Source organism: Mobula hypostoma, chromosome 5 (genome assembly GCF_963921235.1).
Source record: "Mobula hypostoma chromosome 5, sMobHyp1.1, whole genome shotgun sequence".
Taxonomy (NCBI): Eukaryota; Metazoa; Chordata; class Chondrichthyes; order Myliobatiformes; family Myliobatidae; genus Mobula; species Mobula hypostoma.
Genome location: NC_086101.1, coordinates 75,141,622 through 75,166,218, shown reverse-complemented (window position 1 = coordinate 75,166,218; position 24,597 = coordinate 75,141,622). Strand labels below are relative to the sequence as shown.

The 24,597-nt window shown below is 40.8% G+C and overlaps 1 protein-coding gene across 6 annotated transcripts in view; it reads right to left on the bottom strand.

Annotated features, from left to right (window-relative positions):
* The window catches only part of neb (nebulin), a 365,351-nt gene extending 341,030 nt beyond the window's left edge, over nucleotides 1-24,321 (bottom strand). For all 6 annotated transcript variants that reach the window (XM_063048565.1, XM_063048566.1, XM_063048567.1 and 3 more), the window contains exons 1-3: nucleotides 24,233-24,321; nucleotides 23,262-23,352; nucleotides 10,957-11,016 (exon numbers count right to left, since the gene is read on the bottom strand). In XM_063048565.1, the coding sequence (XP_062904635.1) occupies nucleotides 10,957-11,016; nucleotides 23,262-23,333 (132 nt within the window). In that variant the 5' untranslated portion in view covers nucleotides 23,334-23,352; nucleotides 24,233-24,321. The remainder of the gene's footprint in view (nucleotides 1-10,956; nucleotides 11,017-23,261; nucleotides 23,353-24,232) is intronic.
* Between the last annotated feature and the right edge of the window lie 276 nt (nucleotides 24,322-24,597).

Here is a 24,597-nt window from a genome sequence, read left to right as displayed (position 1 = left end):
GTCACAGATGGCTGTGGAGGCCAGGTAATTGGGTGTATTTAAGGCAGAGGTTGATCTATTATTGATTAGTCAGGGCATGAAGGGATACGGGGAGAAGTCAGGAGATTGGGGCTGAGAGGGAAATGGATCAGATATGATAAAATGCCAGGGAAGATTCAAAGGGCCAAATGGCCTAATTCTGCTCCTATATCTTATGGTCTTAAAATAACTTTCAGCAAATTCAGCTGCATGAAGGTTATGGTAAAAAAAAACGTGCAAAGTTAGTTTAATGACTCAGAAGCTGTGGCCAGTGAAGCAGCCAAGCATTAAACAGTACGCTTATATGTTCTGCATAGACATGCTTTGTTGGGGAACAGTATAAGAAGAGGTCAGAATATCTACTTGAACTCAAGCTTGGGAGCACACTATACAGTCAGGAGCATGAACCTTTCAGTATACACACAGAAAACAAGAAAGTGCTTTAAAGAGCAGATAACACAGAGGAAATTAAGAGTATTATGGTGTTGAAAATAGGCCTGTTCTAAGATTCCACAGATTCACCACCCTCTGGTTAAAGAAATTACTCCTCATCTCTGTTCTAAATGGATGTCCCTCTATTCTGAGGTTGTGCCCTCTGGTCCTAGACTCCCCCACTATAGGAAGCATCCTCTCCACATCTACTCCATCTAGGCCTTTCAATATTTGATAGGCTTCAGTAAGGTTCCTCCACTTTCTTCTAAAAAGGTGGAACTTTCATGTAAGGGATACTGAAGCATTTCATCTATTGCAAAGTGCAATTACAAGTGCAATTTTCCATCACAGAGTAAAAACCGCAGCCAGAGTTCCAGAATAAATTCCAAAACATATGGAGAGACTGGCATGAGCTGCTCTTATAGCTATAACAAAAGCTGTTTGTCAGAGGTATTTCAATTTAAAATGACAAAATGTTTTAACTATCAGGAAAATAAGGGGGCATATGCTCAGCACAACACTGAACACAAGTCGTATTTATTTTTATTTGTTTACAGAGATACAACATGGAATAGGCTCTTCTGGCCCTTGGAGCCCCATTGCCCAGCTATCCCTGATTTAACCCTAGCCTAACCACAGAACAATCTACAATGACCAATTAACCTACCGACCAGTACATCTTTGAAATGTGGGAGGAAACCGGAGTACCCAGAGGAAACCTGGGCAGTCACGGGGAGAACGTACAAACTCCTAACAGGGAGTGGTGGGGAACAAGAAAACTCCAGTAGTGGATTTCATCAGAGGAAGGATACTGTATATCCACAAACAGAAGCCACCGAGCAGAAATCGATACAGCACTGAAGCCAAAGGTAACGAGAGTGAGTTGAGCATTTATAACACTTATGGTGCCAGTAATGAATGGCAAAGTTCAAAATGACTTTAGATAAAAATGTGACTAAATCATCATTGCATTGACATGAATGTTAAAATGTCAGCAGACTGCTCAATAATGAACAAGGTCAGAACTTAAGCAATTCTGCCCTGTATCCTTAACAAAGGAGGACAGACATTGAAGAATAGGCCAGATGAAATGTTTATTTAGTTGTAACAGTCAGGAAGTAGAGCTGCCAATGGCTCTAGTTAATTAAGCTATTTGTTTATTACTGATGTACAGCTCACTTCAGAAAATAGAAATTTGACCAAAAAGATGTTTAAAATCACCTAGGGACATGCTGCTGCTAAAGAAAGGAGAAAGGTTCAATATTCAAAGTAAGTTTATTATCAAAGTACATACAGTATCTGTTACCATATACACCCTGAGATTCATTTTCTTGTGGGCATTCACAGTAAATCCTAGAAACACAATAAAATCAGTGAAAGACCACACCCAAGAGGAAGGACAAACAATCAATGTGCAAAAGACACCAAACTTTACAAGTACAAAAAGAAAGAGTAAAAAAGAAATAATAATAATAATGGATAAGGAATAAATATCAAAAACATAAGATGAAGAGTCCTTGAAAGTGAGTCCAGTTCAGTGGGAACAGTTTAATTTTGGGGTGAGTGAATTTGGATCAAGTTATCCCCGCTGGTTTACAAGCCTGATGGTTGAGGGGTCTCTATACAACTACAATGAATCATATTTTGTACGCCACAGTTCCTGAGATTACATTGGATTGCGTAGATGGAGTGAGAGTTTAAAAGAAGCCAGCCAGGCTAGGCTGCACAATTTTTGCACCATAGTCCCCGAGGAGACGTCGGATTGTGTAAAGGGAGAGACAGTTTAAAGAAGCGAGCGGGGGTTGCCGGTTCATTTTGCACGCCAGAGTTTCCGAAGAGATATTCGATTGTGCATTACTAGGCACTTGGCAAGATCCAATAACAAAGAAGCCAGTTTTAAATAGAACTGCCACTATAGGAGCAGGCAAGTGTTAGAGTGGAGAGTTGAGGCTTTGGCTCATTGAGGCTGAGATTGTAAGTAGATTTTTTTCTTTATTTATTCTTTCTTTCTTATTGCACATTTAGAGCAGTGGGGATGCCCAGCAGGATAGTAGAATCCTCCTCTTGTGGGATGTGGGAAGGCAGGGAGACCTTCAGTGTCCCTGATCACTTCACCTGCAAGAAGTGCGTCCAGCTGCAGCTTCCAACAGATCATGTCAAGGAGCTGGAACTGGAACTGGATGAACTTCAGATGATTCGGGAGGCTGAGGGGTTGATGCACAGAACATACAGGGAGGTAGCTACACTCCAGGAGCAGGACACAGGTAACTGGGTGACTATCAGGAGGGTGGAATGGGATAGGCAGCCAGTGCAGAGTACACCTGTGGCCATTCTCCTCAACAACAGGTATACCACTTTGGATAATGATGGGGAAGGGGGGGAAAAGACCCAGCAAAGAAAAGCCACAGCCAATAGGCCTCTCGCACTGGCTCTGTAGCTCAGAACGGAAGAGATGAGCTGAAGTGAAAAGGGATTTGTTGGTTACGGGAAAAGAAAGGAGGTTCTGTGGAAGAGATTGAGATTCCTGAATGTATGTTGTCTCCCAGTTGCTAGGGTCAGGGACAACTCAGATTGTGTCCACAGGATTCTTAAGTGAGAGGGTGAGCAGCCAGAAGTTATGGTCCCTATCGGTGCCAATGACATGGATTGGAGGGGTGATGAGGGTTTATGGTAGAACTAAGAAATAACAATGATTTGACTATGTTAAAAGGGTTATATTGTAGACACCCAACAACCTGTGGGATTTAGAGGAGCATGTTGGAGACTGCTGCAAGAAACATAATGTTGTGATAGTAGGTGATTTTAGTTTTCCACATATTTACTGGAACTCCCATCCTGTAAAAAGGCTGGATGGGAAAGAGTTTGTCAAATGTGTTCAGAAGAATTTCCTCACTCGGTACATAGAAGTCCCAAATAGAGAGAGTGCGATAATGTATCTCCTATTATTGAACAAGACAGGACAGGGGACAGAGGTTTGTGTGGGGAACACTTTGCATCTAGTGATCATAATGCCATTAGTTTCATGATAATTATGGAAAAGGATTGGTCTAGTCCTCAGGCTGACATTCCAAATAGGAGAAAGGCCAATTCTAATGGTTTCAGAAAGGATCTGGTAAGTGTAAATTGGGTCAGGTTGTTTTCTGGCAAAGGTGTTCATGGTACGTGGGAGGCCTTCAAAAGTGAAATTTTGACAGTACAGAGTTTGTATATTCTATCAGAATAAAAGACAAGGATGTCAAGTTTAGGGAACCTTGATTTTGAGAGATATTATGGCACCAGTTAAGAAAAAGGAGGAGGTGCATAGCAGGTATAGGCAGGAAGGAACAAAGAGGTACTTGAGGATTAGAAGAAATGCAAGAGAACACTTAAGAAAGAAATCAGGAGGGCTCAAAGAAGACATGAGGTTGCTCTAGCAGACAAGGTGAAGGAGGCTGCTGGCGGCAGTGGTGGAGGCAGAAATGATGGGGTCTTTTAAGAGACTCCTGGATAGGTACATGGAGCTTAGAAAAACAGAGGGCAATGGTAAGCCTAGGTAGTTCTAAGGTAATGACATGTTTGGCACAGCTTTGTGGGCTGAAGGGTCTGTATCGTGCTGTAGGTTTTCTATATTTTCTATATTTCCATAGAAACCTACGGGCTTCTGCATATATATTAAGAGCAAAAGGATTGTAAGAGACAACATTGGTCCTCTATAAGATCGGACCGGTAAACTGTGTGTGCAGCCAAAAGAAATGGGGGTGATCTTAAATGGATATTTTGCATTTGTATTTACTCTAGTGACGGACACAGAGTCATAGAAATGAGATAAACAGCAGTGAGGTCATGGACCCTATACGAATTACAGAGGAGGATGTGTTTGCAGTCTTTTGGCAGATTAGGGTAGATAAATCCCCAGAACCAAATGCGAGGCTGCTACAAAGATTGTAGAGGCCCTAGCAGAGATATTTAAATGTTCCTTAGCCATGTGTGAGGTATGAGAAGATTGGAAGATAGTTAATTTTGTTCTGTTGTTTAAGAAAGGTTCCAAGAATAAGCCAAGAAATATAGGCTGGTGAGTCTGACATCAGTAGTGGGAAAGTTATTGGAAGGTATTCTAAAGGACTGGATTTTTAAGTATTTGGATAGACAGGGACTGATTAGGGACAGTCAACATGGCTTTGTCTGTGGAAGGTCATGCTAACCAATCTCATGGAGTTTTTTTTCGAGGAAATTACCAGGAAAGTTGATAAAGGCAAAGCAGTGGATGTTGCCTACATGGACTTTAGCAAGGCCTTTGACAAGTTCCGCATGGGAGGTTGGTCAGGAAAGTTCAGTTGCTTGGCCTTCAAGATGGGGTAGTAAATTGGATGAGACATTCATTTCATGGGAAAAGCCAGAGAGTAGTAGCAGCTGGTTGCCTCTCTATCTGGAGGCCGGTGCTGCAGGGATTGGGGCTGGAGCCATTGTAGTTTGTCATTTATATCAACAATCTGGTTAATAATGTGGTTAACTGGATCAGTAAATTTGCAAATGATAGCGAGATTGGGGGTGTGGTGGACACCAAGGAAGTATATCAAAGCTTGCAGCAGGGTCTGGACAGAGGGTAGAACAGAGGGATCTGGTAATACAGGTCAATAATTCCTTGGAAGTGGTGTCACGGGTAGATAGGGTCATTAAAAAAGCTTTTGGCACAATGCCCTTTATAAATCAATGTATTGAGCATAGGAGTTGGGATGCTCAGCTACTAAGCTTAATGAGACTATAACTAGAGGTCATGGGTTAAGGATGAAAGGTGAAATGTTTAAGAGGAACATGAGGAGGAACTTCTTCACTCAGAGGATAGTGGAGTGTGGATCAGGCTGCCAGCACAAGTGGTGAATGCGGGTTCAATTTCAACATTGAAGAGAAATTGGACAGGTACCTATTTGGGAGGGCTATGAAGGGTAATTGTCCAGGTGCAGGGAATCGGCAGATTAATGGTTCAGCATGGACTAAATGGGCTGAAGGGCCTGTTTCTGTGCTGTAGTGTTCTATCATTTTATGACTCTATACCATTAGCAGGCTAGATACAAAATAAATCAAGTGTAAGCCTGACCTGTACCATATCCATTGAAGCACAAACTGGAAAAGGGTTACAAAGCAATGGATTAATAAATATGATTCAGAGTGACTGGGCAACTCCAACTGTATTGGCCCTCAACTGGACAAAGACTACCTGCTGTATGTTGATTAAAAGGTGATATTGAATCAACAAGTAATTTCTCAGCTCGCAGCCGGATTGGAACTGCCCCATAGATTTGTTTAGCTAATGTGAACAAAGAGACTCTGAAATGTTTGGCAATTAATGATTTTTACTTCTATCCAAAGCTAGTAGCATGGAATTATTATAGTTAATATTTCAGATCAGAATGTACGATATACTGCAAGATACCTCAGAGTATGGAGTAGAAGCTGATATCCATCCTATAATGGACAAATGTCAAGAGAAAACAGCTGAGTTTATATCATGTCAATTACTGGAGAGTGAGAGAACTAATTCTTCAAGTTTATTGTCATTCAGCCATATACATGTATACTATCAAATGAAACAATGTTCCTCTGGACCAAGGTGCACAACACAGTACATGTAACTCACTCACACACAATACATAAAGTAATATTACCACAAATAATAAAATATATTCCAGAAGTCTGACATTTAGCAACATGTTAAAAAGTAAACAGCAAATGTGGAAAATGGACTCTATGCCTATGAACGATCTGTGGCTGAGAGAACTGGCAAATACTTTACATTTGGAGAGACTGAGACTATGTAATGAGGACAGAGGGAACATCTTTGAAAGGATATGGGGCCCTGTATTGGACTTTCTTACGGGGTGAGGACAGAGGTTTCTTGGTGCGGTGCTCCTCTGCTGTGTATATTTACTTTTGCCTTTATATTTTTCTCCCTTTTGCTGCTCAATATTTAATTTGATTTTGTTATGGTTGTGATTTTTGTGGATGTGCTGTATTTTTGTGTGTTTTTTTTTGTTTGTTTGTAATAAATAAAAATAAAAATATCTTAAAAAAGTAAACAGTATAATGCTACTGGTGCTTCACAAGTGTTGAGATCTGGGTGTTGGCAGGGAGTTCAGTAGTCTTATGGCCTGAGGGAAGAAGCTGTTTTCCATCCTAATAGTCCTTGTCCTAATGCTGCAGTATCTCCTGCCTGACAGTAGAGGATCAAAGAGATTGAGGGACAGATGAGAGGGATCCTGAACAATCCTTCCTTAAATTGAGGAGGAGTTGCATATAAATTTCATAAAATCCACCATCCTCCAGACTTAAGTGGTGTGAGATTTTCAAGACTATTGAATATCATCCAATTAATCCTCCAACACATTGCATTATTAAATTATATTTTTATAGTTTATTTTACAATAGTCATGTAATATATTTTCCAGAGTATGCAATAAGATTTAAGGGAGCAAAGGAAGCAGGTAATTTTCCAGTGAACATGGGAAGCAGTGAGTTTAATGGGAGCACAAGAATTGTGCCTCTGATATGTAAGAAGGAATAGGGGCCCAGAAGCCATGTGTCAAACTCAACTGGTAGGGATTTCCAAACAATCGGCAATCAGAGTTTTATGTTATTAGGAACTTGTTGTCAAACTAAAGACTGAGAGTCAGAATAAATGGGCCTTTCTCTACCTGGAGGGGTAGGAGTAGACTTCATAGGATCAGCTCTTGTCTCTCAATCATAAATTGCTTATATCAAGAAACTGGAGGAAGGGGTATCCAAGTTTGCTAATGGTTCCTTACAGGGGAGATAAGTTCCCATCACCTAGTAAATGCTCCCAATGGTGTGCATCTCAAATAGCCTCTGACAACCAAGTCCAGTTCCAGGCCTTTACGTGTGGCTTAGCCAAGCCTGGTGGAGCCATTTCTACTGACAGGGAAAGGGGCTATTGGCGCCATAAAACCAGTCACTTCGGGCAGATGGGACTCATCAGCTGTGGTTGGCAGCTCACCTAGGAGAAGGAAAACTCTGAAATCAAACCTCCACAGCCTTGCAGCTATGCCCATTCAAGGGGTAGGCTTTGGGAGTACTGGAGCTGAGGTCCCTAAGGCAGACCTACATCGAGTTCAATGCTGACTGGCAGCTCCTACAATGCAGCTGGTGCTAAAATGGATCCATCTCTGCGAGCAGAGGGTGAGCCTTGCCCATGGGCAACAACTTGCTCTCCATATTGTACTGCCCTGCCTTACGGACCACATAAACAGCACCTATGGTCAATCCCATCCAACGGAAGCCCTCTGAATGACATGAAAGTAGGTGCGAGTGCATACTAAGCTGAGGAGATCAGGACTAAAGGATATAGATAGGATGAGTGAGTGGGTGAAAACTTGGCAAGTGGAGTTTAGTGTCAGGGAAGTGTGAGGTCATGCACTTCAGTGAGGGCAACCTAAAGGCAGACTACATTCTAAATGCAGAGCGAAGTACAGCAATCCAGGTAAACTTTTGGATGAATTGCAACAAGTTAGCAGGCAGGTGCAGCAAGTCATTAGGAAGGCAAATGTCATCTTGGTCTTTATTTCAGGAGTTTTGGGATTTAGATGGGTGGGGGTTGGTGGAGATATGTCTCTACCAAAGGAGGTGTAAGTCGCCCCTTCCCTCTGCGAGTCTGAAGGTCACCCTTGTACAAGGGGTAGCACCTGCTTAGACCCCAATCAGGGTCACGTGAAGCCATGGGAGCAGGTGGTGGATGGTTGTATGAGCAGCTGGTGCAAATTACAAGTCCTGGTCATGCAAACACTGGCATCAGGACGCCAGGCAGACAAACTATGAAGAGCACTGATAATGGCTGGGATCACCCTTCCTGTAAAGACACTGCCCAGAAGAAGGTAATAGTAAACCACTTCTGTCGAAAAACTTGCTAAGAGCAACTATGGTCACAGAACCATGATCACCCATGTCATACAACATAGCACAGAAAGATGATAATGATGAGATAATTAGAAATAGCTAAGTATTGTTACAATATACTGGCACTGAAGACAGTCCAAAATTAATTCAGTTGGGTAGTTCCTGGGAAGAGAAGATTGTTCTAACATGAATTACCGAAGAAATTAGTGCTGCATTCTTTGAATTTTTAAAGGAGGCTTGGCACGGCAGATAAAGAGATATTCATACGTGTGGGAAAACCTTCAACTAGGGGTTGATAGAGGAAGGTCATAAGTGGAAGAACAGAGTTGTCATTCCAAATATGTTGAAGAAACAATGAAAGTTTTCACACTGAGATCTGCAGTATTATGAACATGAAGGTGATATCCATATGTTTTGTTAACTTGCTGTGGTGAGCTAAAGATCTAGAAGCATGGAAGGCAAGTGCCAACATTATAGGGCTAAAGCCAGCAAAGATACCTTTGCATCATTTACAATAGTGGAATCGGCCGGTAAGCCCTTCCTAAAAAAGAGCACTATTATTATTGAGAAGAGAGAACTGATCATCTCTTAATATTTATAGATAGTCACTCAAAAAGAATCAAGGAGAGATATGTTAGCACGACGCTGTTACAGCTTGGGGAGTTGGAGTTCAGAGTTCAATTCTCATGTCATCTGTAAGGAGTCTGTACTTCCTCGTGGAAGAGTGGCCGTTCTCCGGGTGCTCCGGTTTCCTCCCACAGCCCAAAGACATACTGGTTCATAGGCTAATTGGTCATTGTAAATTGTCCGTGATTAAGCTCGGGTTAATCAGGAGTTGCTGGGAGACTTGAAGGGATGGAAAGCCCTGTATCTCATTAAATAAATAAATATCAGATCCTGAACTATGACAAAACATGTTATTGAGGAAAGGAGATGCAGCTTCTCATGTCATAGATTTCACAGGAGCTAATTATCCTTTGTTTCATTTACCTTATGAAACAAAAATTAAGCACACACTTTTGTCACCATCAATTTCATTTGGTGCTATGAAGAGATCAGTGAGAAGCACTGAAGAAGCACGTTTTACCAATTAAGAATGGAACAATGATTAGCAAAGTCCTTATTAAACTACAGAACAATGCCATAATCAACAAGTTAAATAACATGCAGAACAAACATGATTGAGCTTAGTTCCATGAAATCTTGAAGGAAAGGTGTAAAGAAACTGTTGAGAAGAAAGAAAATGATGACAAAGTTGTGGACAAAACCTTCGTTTGTGTCTTAACCACAACCTAAAATGAAGTATCAATGGCAAGGTAACCCATCTTGTGAAAATAGGAGACATAATCAGAAGTTTACATATAATTGGCTCGATCCCAGTTAAGGACGTGCACCTGAACATTGGTGTTATATGATTGTAGATGTGTTCCATAAATTAATCCAGTGTGGACTGTCAAGAGAACATCATAATACTGTATTCTATTGCAGTGAATCCACAGGTGACACCTTTCACAATTCTTGATGTGGATACAAACCCAATGGCACAAGGTACTTTGTTAAGATCAAAGAGACTCAGAAAACCTGTGTACAGATTAAATTTGCAAAATCAATACATGAAAAATGGGAAAGCAGAAAAGTTTATGTGAATGTGGAGCATGCATTGGGTGGGGGGGTGTGGGAAGATAGAGCTACATCTGGAGGTGTAAGGTGATCCTTCCCTCCGCTAGCCTGCAGGTCTCCCTTGGGCAAGAGGTAGCACCTGCTTAGACCACCCGCGATCAGGGTCACGTGAAACCATGGGAGCAGGTGGTGGATGGTCGTATGAGCAGCTGGTGCATATCACAAATCTTGGTTATCCAACCATTAACACCAGGTAGACAATCTCTGAAGAGTATTGATAATGGCTGGGGTCACCTTTCTTGCAAAGACACAGTCCAGAAGAAGGTAATGGCAAACCACTTCTGTGAAATATTTTACCAAGAATAATCATGGTCATGAAACCATGATCGCCCACGTCATACAGCGAGGTATATAGTGATGATGATGATAGCATATTGCATGGGCAGTGTAATTAGAGCTGAATAAACAAAGTACATGCATTCCAGATCCTCTCTGTGTCTCTGCAGAATTCTCGGTAATACCTACAGTTAGAACGTGTAGGAAAATGTCCCCACTAATGACTTGAATTCCTACTAAGCTCTTCTGGATTGGCTCCTGCTTTGAATTACTCACTAGAGAGTTATGTTGGAGATAGTAATCAGTAGGTCCTTTTTTCAAGCATGAACAGTTTGTTTAAATCTGCTTAGAACCTGATTTTTCTACAGCAGTTTCCTCTATGTTGATAAGGTAAGGGTTGGTTCATGGTATTGATCACTAGTAAGTCAAAGATCAGCAAATCATACCGTCATTTGGCACAAAGACTGGAGCTTCCATCTTATCCTTGCAAGCATCAGTGACAGACTGCACAATTTTGCTTTGATCATTATCATGAAAAAAATGATATTCATCAGCATATTCTCATGCAATGTGGTGATCTTGATCTGACAGCCCAGTGGCCCATATCAGGAACACACATAAAACTGCTGCTTCATGCACGCCTGCACAGGCATTTACCTTTGTTACCTTTTTAATCTCTGTAATCTTTTTTCCCTTTGTCACCTCCTCACCTCCATGAGTATAGTGCTACAATGGGGCAAATCCCACAGAGAATCAAAACCAAAATGGTATCACTTTTGTTTTTGCCCAGACATTTTCCAGCTCTATGTGAGTCCATTAGGAATCTTGCAGTTTAAACTACCTTAATATCTTTTATTCCTATTAAACTTAGGATGTCCTTTTAAATGAGTCATAATATATAGGAACATAGCAGCAGGAATTATCATGGAACCATAGAAACTACAGCACAGAAACAGGCCTTTTGGCCCTTCTTGGCTGTGCCGAACCATTTTCTGCCCAGTCCCACTGACCTGCACACGGACCATATCCCTCCATACGCCTCCCATCCATGTATCTGTCCAATTTATTCTTAAATGTTAAAAAAGAACCCGCATTTACCACCTCGTCTGGCAGCTCATTCCATATTCCCACCACTCTCTGTGTGAAGAAGCCCCCCCTAATGTTCCCTTTAAACTTTTCCCCTCTCACCCTTAACCCATGTCCTCTGTTTTTTTTCTCCCCTTGCCTCAGTGGAAAAAGCCTGCTTGCATTCACTCTATCTATACCCATCATAATTTTATATACTTCTATCAAATCTCCCCTCATTCTTCTACGCTCCAGGGAATAAAGTCCTAACCTATTCAACCTTTCTCTGTAACTGAGTTTCTCAAGTCCCGGCAACATCCTTGTAAACCTTCTCTGCACTCTTTCAACCTTATTTATATCCTTCCTGTAATTTGGTGACCAAAACTGAACACAATACTCCAGATTCGGCCTCACCAATGCCTTATACAACCTCATTATAACATTCCAGCTCTTATACTCAATACTTCGATTAATAAAGGCCAATGTACCAAAAGCTCTCTTTACGACCCTATCTACCTGTGACGACACTTTTAGGGAATTTTGTATCTGTATTCCCAGATCCCTCTGTTCCACTGCACTCCTCAGTGCCTTACCATTAACCCTGTATGTTCTACGTTGGTTTGTCCTTCCAACGTGCAATACCTCACACTTGTCTGTATTAATCTCTATCTGCCATTTTTCAGCCCATTTTTCCAGATGGTCCAACTCTCTCTGCAGGCTCTGAAAACCTTCCTCACTGTCTACTACACCTCCAATCTTTGTATCATCAGCAAACTTGCTGATTCAATTTACCACATTATCATCCAGATCATTGATATAGATGACAAATAACAATGGACCCAGCACTGATCCCTGTGGCACACCACTAGTCACAGGTCTCCACTCAGAGAAGCAATTCTCTACCACCACTCTCTGACTTCTTCCATCGAGCCAATATCTAATCCAATTTACCACCTCTGCATGTATACCTAGCGACTGAATTTTCCTAACTAACCTCCCATGCGGGACCTTGTCAAAGGCCTTACTGAAGTCCATGTAGACAATATCCACTGCCTTCCCTTCATCCACTTTCCTGGTAACCTCCTCGAAAAACTCCAACAGATTGGTCAAACATGACCTACCATGCACAAAACCATGTTGACTCTCCCTAATAAGCCCCTGTCTATCCAAATGCTTGTAGATTCTGTCTCTTAGTACTCCCTCCAATAACTTACCTACTACCGACGTTAAACTCACCGGCCTGTAATTTCCCGGATTACTTTTCGATCCTTTTTTAAACAACGGAACAACATGAGCCACTCTCCAATCCTCCGGCACTTCACCCATAGACAGCGACATTTTAAATATTTCTGCCAGGGCCCCCACAATTTCAACACTAGTTTCCTTCAAGGTCCGAGGGAACACTCTGTCAGGTCCCGGGGATTTATTTTCTTTAATTTTCCTCAAGACAGCAAGCACCTCCTCCTTTTCAATCTGTACAGTTTCCATGGTCTCACTACTTGATTCCCTCAATTCCATAGATTTCATGCCAGCTTCCTTAGTAAATACAGACGCAAAAAACCTATTTAAGATCTCCCCCATTTCCTTTGGTTCCGCACATAGCCGACCACTCTGATCTTCAAGAGGACCAATTTTATCCCTTACAATCCTTTTGCTCTTAATATACTTGTAAAAGCTCTTTGGATTATCCTTCACTTTGACTGCCAAAGCAACCTCATGCCTTCTTTTAGCCCTCCTGATTTCTTTCTTAAGTATTTTCTTGCACTTCTTATACTCCTCAAGCACCTGATTTACCACCTGTTTCCTATACATTTCATACAACTCCCTCTTCTTCTTTATCAGAGTGGCAATATCCCTTGAGAACCAAGGTTCCTTATTCCTATTCAATTTGCCTTTAATCCTGACAGGAACATACAAACTCTGCATTCTCAAAATTTCCCCTTTGAAGGCTTCCCACCTACCAATCACATCTTTGCCAGAGAACAACCTGTCCCAATTCACGCTTTTTAGATCCTTTCTCATTTCTTCAAATTTGGCCTTCTTCCAGTTCAGAACCTCAACCCTAGGACCAGATCTATCCTTGTCCATGATCAAATTGAAACTAATGGTGTTATGATCACTGGAACCAAAGTGCTCCCCTACACAGACTTCTGTGACTTGCCCTAATTCGTTACCTAACAGGAGATCCAATATTGCATTCCCTCTAGTTGGTCCCTCTATATATTGATTTAGAAAACTTTCCTGAACACATTTTACAAAGTCTAAACCATCTAGACCCCTAACAGTATGGGAGTCCCAATCAATGTATGGAAAATTAAAATCCCCTACCACCACAACTTTATGTTTCCTGCAGTTGCCTGCTTTCTCTCTGCAGATTTGCTCTTCCAAGTCTCGTTGACTATTGGGTGGTCTGTAATACAATCCCACTAATGTGGCCATACCTTTCCTGTTTCTCAGCTCCACCCATAAGGACTCAGTAGATAAGCCCTCTAATCTTATCCTCAAGTCTGTTCTGCCATTCTGTTCAATCAAAGTTCTACAACTCTGCTTTATTTTATTCCACATTGATACCCTGATCTAATAATAAATGCCATGTCAAAAGTTGTGTATGACCTCACATCAATAGCTATCTATTTATTTAGTGATGCAGCGCAGATTTGACCCTTCTGTTACGTCAATTTACACTCTTAAGGGTACAATCTGTCACATCATCTTCTTCGTAAGTTAGATGTCGAAGTCATCCTGACACTACCTGAGCAAAGGGAACGGGTTGTTCCTTTACATTCTGCTCATAATAATCCATCAATAACACCAAAATAAATTACCTGCTCATGTATTTCTGTGTTGCTTGTGAGAGTTTTTGTCCACCAATTAACTACTGCATTTTGCACGATGCAATGCTGACTCTTTCTCAAATGTACTCTGTTGGCTTGAAGTGCTTTGGGACATGCAAAGGCTGTGGAAAATGTTAAATTAAGACTTTTCCTTCTTCAGTTTTTCAGTGGTTTACCATTCAAATTATAAGTTTTTTAAGTTTTTTTTTTTCAGTATCTAGACTTCAATGCCAAGGCCAGAATTTGTTTGTCTTTTGCTAAATACACTTCAAGAGAAAATAATCCATTGCTGTGCTTTTTAAATATCACTTGTATGAGGTTGCTCTAGACCGGGGGCTCCCAACCTTTGTTATGCCATGGAGCCTTACCATTAACTGAGGGGCCTATGGACCTTAGGTTGGGAACCACCGCTCTAGACGGACAGAATAGACAACTCGAAATAAATTAGGAGGGATATAGATGGGGTAAATGCGTAAATGCAAGCAGTTTTTTTTTTCTACTGAGGTTGGGTGAGAGTAGAATTAAAGATCAGAGGTTAAGGCTGAAAAATAAAATATTTAAGGGGAGTCCGAGGGGAAAACCTCTTCACTCAGAGGGTGGATCGAGATGCCAGCAAAAATGGTGGATGTGAGTTTGATTGCAACATTGAAAAGAAGTTTGGATAAGTACGTGGGTGGAAGGGGTTTAAGGGCTATGGTCCAGGTGTGGGTCAATGTGACCAGGCAGACCCTTCAGCCCATCTAGTCAATTTAGTATGGACTAGATGGGCTGAAGGGTCTGCTTCTGCACGTGATGCTAAATGAGTCTGAGTATGACTAGACAAATCAGGTGAGAATTGCACTTCTCCTTCCCCGACTATCAGCAGTGAACAAAATAGGTGTTTTAATGCAACGCAGTTGTTTCTGTGGTCATCATTACCCTGAGCTGTTGATTTTTTTTTCCAAATTAATTGGAATTGAAATTGGTTTATCACAGGTACCATGAAAAGCTGGTCTTGCATGCTGCCCATACAGAGCAATTTGGTAGTACAAGAGAAAAACAGTAAGAGAATGAGAATAATGTATTACAGTTGCAGAGAAAGTACAGAGCAGGTAATCAATAAAGTGCAAGATTATAAGATCACGTGAGGTCAACAGTCCATCTTATCATACAAGAGATCCATTTGGAAGTCTGGGATAGAAGCTATCCTTGAACCTGGTGCTTTCAGGCCTTTGTATCTTCTGCGCAATCGGAGAGGGGAGAAGAGAGAATTTATGTTCTTTTGCTGTCACGTCAGGATTTGAGTTCAGGTCCCTAGATCTCTAGTTCAGTAACTTATCCTCCATAGTTTTTTTAAAGAGTAAAGTTTAAAGAATAGGTATCCCGCGTAAAGGATGTTAGTTTTACAATTCAGCATCCTTTGTGTCTATTGTGTGTAGCTGAAGACTTGGCTCCAGCAGTGCTGGAAGATGAGGTAAGATCTGATAATGCTTCTGTAACCTTCAGGAACACAATTAACTAGACATCCACCTTCCATGTTGTGACTGTCTGATTTTGAGTTTCACAGGTTGAGGAATCCAGGTCCAACCCTGACTTGGTTGCGTGTCATTTAGAGCATTCATTTTCTCTGTGCACCTGGGTAAGTTTCCTTCGGATGAGCTAATAACCTACTCTAAATTACCCCTTGGTGTAGGTGGGTGGTAAAAGAACTAAAGGGCAATTGATGGGCATTTGAGTATCTCTGAGTTGTAAGGAAACAGGAGATAAAGAACGGAAGTGAAGTGATTGATCAAACAGGAGCTGATATTAACCCAGTGAGCTGAATAGCTTCCTTTTCTGGTAATAATAAATAAGATGAAACTGACATCAGTGATATGGGGGACTCTGAAGAAGGTTATCAAAAACTATGAAGTATTGAATTTTGGAAAATCATATCTAGGTAGAACTTTATGGTGAATAGCAGGGCGCTGGGGTGTATTGTAGAAGAGGATGATCTTTAAGATCAAGTACACAGTTCCTTGAAAGTGGAATCAGTGGTAAACAGGATGAGTTCAGTTAGGAATGTCATTGTGTGTTGTACAAGACACTTGTGAGACTGTACCACTTTTTGAGGCCGCAATAACTTTTTTTTACATATATACAAAGGGTGGGATGCATGTGGAATGAGCTGCAGAGAAAATAGTGAGGCAAGCACAATAACAACATCTAAAAGATAGTTGGACGGGTACTGTATATGGATTGGAAGGGTTTAAAGGTTATGAACCAAACACTGGCAAATGCATCTATTGGGCAACTGGCTTTTCACTTTTCCACATCTACAAAATGTGGCCCAAATGATGGGCCTCGCCTGGTCCTTACGTCCTGTGTAGATCAGCTGATGGGGGTATTTGCAGACTTTTTAACACCTCCCTACTTTAATCTGAGGGTCCTATTTGTTTTAAGAAGACCACACTCCTACCAGTACATAAGAAAACCAAAGTAACATGCTTTAATGACTACAGCCTCATGGCTCAAACATCCACCACCATGAAGTGCTTCAAGTGGCTGGTCAAGGCACTTATTAACTCCAGGATCCTAAACAACCTTGACTCACTGCGATTAGCGTACTATCAAAACAGATCTGTGGCAGGTGCCATCTCCCTAGTCCTACACTCAGCTCTAGTGTGTCTGGAGAGTGAAGTGCCTATCTTAGACTATTAAGCAACGCTGGGGGAATTCAGCAAGTCAGGCAGCAACTATGGAGTCTGAGGAAAGGTGCCTTCATTTTCCCCGTAGATGCTGCCTGAGCCATTGTGTCTGTTTTTGACCACTGTTTATTGACTACAGCTCTGCCTTCAATACTATAGTTCCAAACAAACTCAACTCAAAACTGCTAGAAGCGAGAAATTCTGCAAATGCTGGAAATCCAGAGAAACACACATAAAATGCTGTCTTGGCCCACAGCATGGACTATTTATTCCTCTCCACAGATGCTGCCTGGACTTCTGAGTTCCTCCAGCATTTTGTGTGCATTACTCTAAATTCCTAGACTTGGGACTCAACACCTCCTTTTGCAAATGGATCCTGAACTGCTGCACCAACAGATTGCAATCTGTAAGCATAGGCAGCAACACCTCCACAAGGATTATTCTCCACACAGGCACCCTCCAAGGCTGCATCCTCAGCCCCCTCCTCTACTCCCTATACACTCAAGACTGCTTGGTGAGATTCCACTCTAACTTCATCTACAAATCTACAGATGATACCATCACAAGGTGGTGAGCCAGAGAACATGGAGAGCTGAGTCACATGGCGTCATGACAACAACCTTTCTTTCAATGTCAGCAACAAAAGAAGGAGCTGGTCATTGACTTCAGCAAGAGGAGGGACAATGCACGTACTCCTCTCTATATCAATGCTGCTGAAGTTGAGTGTATTGAGAGCTTCAGGTTTCTTGGAGTGAATGTCAATAGAAGCCTGACATAGTCCAGCCAAGGCTATGAAAGCTCACCAGTGCCATTACTTCCTCAAGAGGCTAAAGAAATTTGGCACGTCCCCTTTGACCCTCACCAATTTAGATCAATGCACCACAGAAAGCATCCTGTCCGGATGCATCACGGCTTGATATGGCAACTGCTCTGCAGAGTGTTGTGGATACGGTTCAACATACAGCGGAAACCAGCCTCCCCTCCATGGGTTCTGTCTACATTTTTCAAAGGATTGGTAAAGCAGCCTGCATAATCAAAGATCTCACCCACCTCAGACATTCTCCCATATCCCTTCTCCCATTGGGTAGAAGATCGATAAGCCTGAAAACACGTACCACCTGGCTCAAGAACAGCTTCTATCCTGCTGCCTTAAGACTATCACTCCAGTACGATAAGATGGACTCGTGACTTCATAACCTAGCTCATCTGACCTTGCACGCATTGTCTACTTGCACTGCACTTCCTCTGTAACTGAAAAACTTCATTCTGCACTTTGATATGGTTTCCCTTTGCATGGTCACATGCACTGTTGTAATGAATTGAGTCAGTCATTCATTGCACCTTATACATGTGACAATAATAATTATCGTGACTTGCATCGAAGCCGTATGACTCTATGACTGAAATGATCTTTATCAATTCTGAATCCACTTGTATAAAATTTAATATACAGAAGAATTAAAAGAATCTCACTTCACAGAAGGCTAGTTGTCCCACTGTGTCTTAAACATTGAAACATCTAAATTATTAATCTTACACTCTGACTTTTTCAACAAAAATCTTTATTTTTTCCACTGTCCATTTTTTGAAAAACCCAGTTCAACCATCTTTTCGGGATTATTACAAAACACAACTTTCCTCATCATATCATAATTAATTTTTCTTTGATCATTCACTTCCTAATCTCTTCCCTTAATCCATATAAATACTTGATAATTTTGAAACCCTTCATTAAATCTTCTTTTATCTTCAAAAGGATTCATCTTTTCAAATTCCTTCATGTAACTGGACCCTCATTTTCAGAGAATTGTTTTGCCACACTTACCATATTAAGGTGAGTTACATATCTAGAAAGATGAGCAAAAAAACAGTTCAATCTCAGGAGTGACTTTCCATACCTGTTAATTACTGCGGTTAACTTTGAAAAGTAATCAAGAGAGAGGTTAGGGAAATCTGAATTACCAGTGGAAGGAATCAGTGGCCCAACAATAAAACAAGGATTGAAACCAAACCAATTTAAACACATTCTAGGATCAATATAAAATTATAAAGTTGGTCAGAATTATGCCTACAACATATTTGTAAGTGAAATAATTTGCGTTTCAGAGTTGCAAGAAATTAAGTCTTTTTTCTGAAGACAATGCTACATTTAATTCAATTAAAGATTTTTAGAACTCCCAAAACTCTATTATAGTCATGGTGAATGATATTTATTGTATATCCCACAAAAATTATCTACAGTAACTATAACTTCATAATGAGATCAACAGCAGTGCTGGGATATGTGAATAATCTCTTCAGATGACCTTTTGCAAATCCTATAGTGTTACCTGATTTACATCATGCATGTTGAACCTGTTGTTATTTTGTGCCCTGATCTATTTAAAGAGGCATTAGCTCATTACAGCCAGACTGGAGCTAACTTATATTTCCTACACAAGATTGGAATCACCCTCTGATTTTCAGAGCTGAAGCACTATACCAGCCAACAATTTCTAATTCAAATATCTAACATGACTTCATGGACTCTCACCAGAGCTGGAATTGTCAAATAAGTAACAACAGAATGAGACAAGCAGGGCATGTTTGAAAAACAATTCTTCACAATGATGGCATGAGAACTGCTTTTGTTTTCAGTAATGCCAAATGAATTCTTATCCACACAAAGCATTATTGCCCGTTTCATAGGTTATAATATGAACTGGCTTTCGCTTAAAGTTTGAACAATGGAAGATGAAGGTGGGAAGCAGATTGTATGAGATTAGTAACAAAGGTATGGATAACCAAGCACCATGTACACTGTACTGGAGACACAGGATGTGCCTCAGGACACCTTCATTTAGTTCAGGTAGTTTTAAGCAATGTTTGTAGAATGAAATGAAATGAAGTTATTCTATATAATAAGACAACAGCAAAAAGGACAAGAAGTTTATCCCAGATAAACAGCAAAGTGACAAATATTCACAATTCATAAACAAAATCTCCTTCAGGTTTTAAAGCAACAAAATAATTTAATACTCTTTCCAATGACTGCTTTAAATTCTTCACAATGATTTTTAGGCAAATGATGAACTTAAGAATTTTGAAAAAAATTGTTTTAAATACAATCATGCAACCAGGTCATTCTGAATCTGCGGAAAGAGAAATTGATACTTCTGATCAAAGACCACCAATTTTGATTGAAATATTAACTATTTATCTCTTTCCACTGGTGCTAGGTTTTTTATTTTCTAGTTCCAATGATCTGATGTTTTAAAAAATGATTTTCAAGTACAGTTGGGGAGAGGAGAGGAGAGGAGAGAAGATTCAAGTAGTTCATGTGGGGGAGAGGGAGAGGGGGAGGGGGAGGGTCAATGCTTCTGCTGTTGCTTATATGGGAGGAAGGAGTTTGGGGGTTCTGATGTTTCTATCATTCACTCTTTACGGGTTTCTTGTTTTGTGGATGTCTGTGAAGAGTAAGAATTTCAGGTTGTATATTATATACATTCTCTGATGTTAAAATGAATCATTTAAACCATTCATTTTTTTAAATGATTTTCAGGTATGTGTGGGGAGAGGAGGGAAGGTAGAAATCAACATGCAGGTAGGTGCATCTTCTCTTTTCCTACACTAGGGTTACCACAATCAACCAAAGTGCTCTGCTACTGGGCACTGGCCAGATGGAAGAGACCAAGACAGGCCACACAGCCAGTGGAGCTACTGCCTCACGGCACTGGTGACCCAGGTTCGATCCTGACCTCCAATACTGTCCATGCAATGTTTGCATATTCTCCCTATGACCCTGTGGGATTTCTTCCATATCCCAGAGATGCACTGGAAGTAGGTAATTGGTCTCTGTAAATTGCCCATTATAGAATCTAGGGGCAGTTGAAGAGAATGTGGGGAGAATAATCACAATGGGTTGGGTGCAGATGGGTGTGAATGAGTGACTGATAGTGTAGACTTGATGGGTAAAATGTTCTGTTCTATGCTATATCGTGACTTGGACTGAGAAATGACCAATAATATCATTGGTCTATTTGGCTCAATATCACCTTAAGCAGTGGGCTGTATGGGATGTCCAGGGAGGAGTTGCACTTCTGATGAAGGGGGTTGCTGTGTCCATTCCACGCATCTGGCTCACCATTGAACCCACTGGACACTCTGCTCTCACCTGTGACTCCAAGTAGCTGTTTTCATGCAACAGCGACCACATCCCTGTGCACTGCTTCAACAGGCAGGCTAAACCAGGTGTGGGTAGCCGGCGGCCTTTATGCCCTGGTGAGATAGGGACTTGCCTGTCCTAGAGGCAAAGTCAGGCTCTGACGGACTGGGCGGATGAGTTCTACGGCAAGATCCAATGGCCAGGAAGGAGGTTCTGCAATGCTCTGTGAAGAGCAAAGGGCATGACAAGGCACAGAAGATGTCATGGTCATCCAGTGCAAAGAAGAAAGACCCCAGTTGTGATGCCTTTCATACCACTGGACCCGGACTTCTGAGGTCGAGAGAGTGAGCAGCCCCAGTGCAACAGCTTTTCCACTTTAAAAAATCTCCCGTCCAGGTTTCCTGTCATTGTTTGACACAATGGACAACCACCACCTTGGCTGTACACTTAATAATTAAGTCAAACTTAGCAACGCCCTAGCCATCCTGTTTTAACCCTTCCACAAAGCACAACTTTATGTTATCAGTAACTGCTTAAATACTATCTGCCAAATAGCTTCTCATTAAAGCTAACAATCTAAGAGCTTTTCAACTCACAAAGACTGACAGCCCATATGAAGCAATCCCTAGCAGTGATATAATTAAACAGGTGGAATAAATCCAGTGGGTATTAATGGAAAAAGACTAAAGATTAGCTTTATATGTCACACGCACAGTGAAACATACAGTGAAACATGTCATTCTGCGCCAAGTCAAGTCAGTGAGGATTGTGCTGGGGCCAGCCCACAAGTGTCATCACACTTCCAGTGCCAACGCAGAATGCCCACAACTTGCCAATCCTATCCCTAACTGTACGTCTTTGAAATTTTATTTTATTTATTATTTTATTTTATTAAGATACAGCGCAGAGTAGGCCTTTCCAGCCCTTCAAGCTGCGCTGCCCAGCAACCCTAATTTAACGCTAGCCAAATCACGGGACAATTTACAATGACCAATTACCCTACCAACCAGTACGTCTTTGGTCTGTGGGAGAAAACCAGAGCACCCAGAGGAAACCCACACAGTTATGGGGAGAACGTACAAACTCCTTACTGGCAGTGTCAGGAATTGAACCCTGATTGCTGATCACTGGCACTGTAAAGCGATTGCCCTATGCTTCCATACTGCCCTAAGTGCACCGATTAGTTTTGGCAATTAATAAGTGAGCCACAAGGTGAAACCAAACAAAATCCAAAATTATGAGCTCAAAATTACTGAGAAAGCTTCATTTACCAAGAAGACTGGAAAAAGTAAATCAGGATCTACTAAAATCCATATAATAGCCAATATTGTCTAAAATTAATATTTAGCAGTTAATTAAAATAAATGACGATTTAATAACATAATAGCCAATGTTGTCTAAAATTATCGTTTAGTAGTTAATTTACATAACTAATAATTTGATAACTCATTGATTGTTCATCATAAGCCCTTCACTGATGTGAGACCATATTTATGTTTTAGTATTTATGCTACAGATGAAAAGTAACAACAAAATGAAAATATAAAGAAAATCCACTTCTCTTAATTATACAAAATTCTTATTTCATCTCTCCCAGTAGACTTTCTAGCCAACAGGTTGAGAAGTGACTCCTCAGCCTGTTTGAACCTGGATGCTACATTTGTGTGTGAGCTCAGCATGCCTTCATGAAGTGCTGACAACCAAAGCAGACTCTGGCATGATGAAAAAAATAGCACTGAATCATGTCATAGAAAGCAGAGGGAAATTTTAGTTTCCTAGTGGAATAACTTAAGCGATTTTAATTTTAAGTTTACAGGCAAAAGGATTTGTTTTTGTCTGTTTAATCTTAATAAATCCTTCAACATAAAATGCAAAGTTCAATTTAAGAGATGCTGACACATAAAAGGCTTGGCTAAAGAAATAAAAATTATTCTGGGTAAAGGTAACAGGATTATTTTACATATTCGTCTGCTGTTAATTATTTTAATGAACTCTCTTTACCTAAGATCAGTTGCCAATTCTGTTCAACAGATCGACAAATCAATGGGGTAAATATTGCCACTTTTGAAGAAGATATTACCATGAAGTTTAATGAGTTATTGAAGCAAATATGATTGTGAATATGACTTACAATTATTGATGAAAGAGATCACTGGCAATTATTTTTAAATGCTTGCTGTTAGGTCAAAGTTGCAATGAGAAAGTACATTTATTAGTTCTTTAGGGGTAGCAACAGTTCTGTAATTGTATTCCACTTCTTACCGTTCCAGTCTCTTCCACTTCATACTCTTCATACTCTTCATATTCCTCATATTCTCCTTCTTCATCTTCCATTTTTCCTGCCTGTCAGATTCTAAATCAAATGGCAAAAAAATAATACATGGGACAAAAGTTGGATAAACCAATGGAAATTATTTCTATGGCGTCTGCAATGGTATCAGTGAAGAAGTTTGAAGGAGGCCAACATACATATCTGGAAAGACATATAGCTAATGGCTGACATACCAGGCACAAAAATACTTGTTAGATGTCAGCGTTTAAGTATAAGCATCGACCTCACAGAAATGAGACCGGGCACTATCCAATTGCTGCAGGAATCTCAGTTTCTGCAACTCTTTAGTTTACAGCCAAAGAAAAAGGGTGAAAGGCGTTAATGTTAAATGATTAAATAAATGAATTTCTACTGATGACAGTGCACAATTTTGATCCAAAGAATGATTTGCATGCTCAGTTAACAGCAAGGCACAGTGGGTGATTCTGCAATGGGGAATGGAAGGGAAATATCTCAATCAACCATTGAGGGTTTCCAACAGCTGTTACTCAGCCTAAGAGTTATGTATCATATTAAGTTGATACTGCTGCCTGATTGGATGGTTTAGTTTAGCTTGCCGAGTTGCAATTCCTTCTGAGGCAACCAGAACCCATGGTTAAATTTAGGAACACAGGCTGTTCAGCTTTTTTTCTGAAATTGCTAAGAAAAATATCCAAAGGCCTGGTTAACTTACTGCAAAAATCTCAGAACAAGAAGCCATTATAGATTGTACACCAAGAGGAGAATGTCATAAACCAGAATCATGGAGAAGGTTTTTACTGCATGCTAAACAGAGGTCAAGAATCCAATTATTCCATCCTGGTGAGGCACGCTACAAATTAATTGAAGCACAGATTAAAAGCATCACTGCTTTACAAAAATACAGTTAATCACAATCGAGATAGAAATAACCAGATCTTACCCGTTATTTTTTACAGGTAAATTTCCCCAGCAGCTACAGCCTGCCCAACGCTCCCCTCCCAAGAAACGCTGGTCAAGAGCTACTGGCTGTAGCAGCGTCTAAATTATCCTGTGAACCAGTGGACCAATCAGTGAGGGCTTTACTCAGATTTCAGATGCTAAATATACCTAGTGACCCTTGTAGCAACCACCTGTTCAGTAAGCCCACTGAGTGACTCCACTCTCACAGGCCAAAGGCTTGAATGATCTCAGACAATACAAATTCAATGGCTGGAGCTTTAGGACCAGAGCACTATCTAAGCCAGCCTCTTTTCTAGTTACTAGCAGTGGAGACTTTCTCTATTAAAGGTTAAGCTGCTTCTGTGG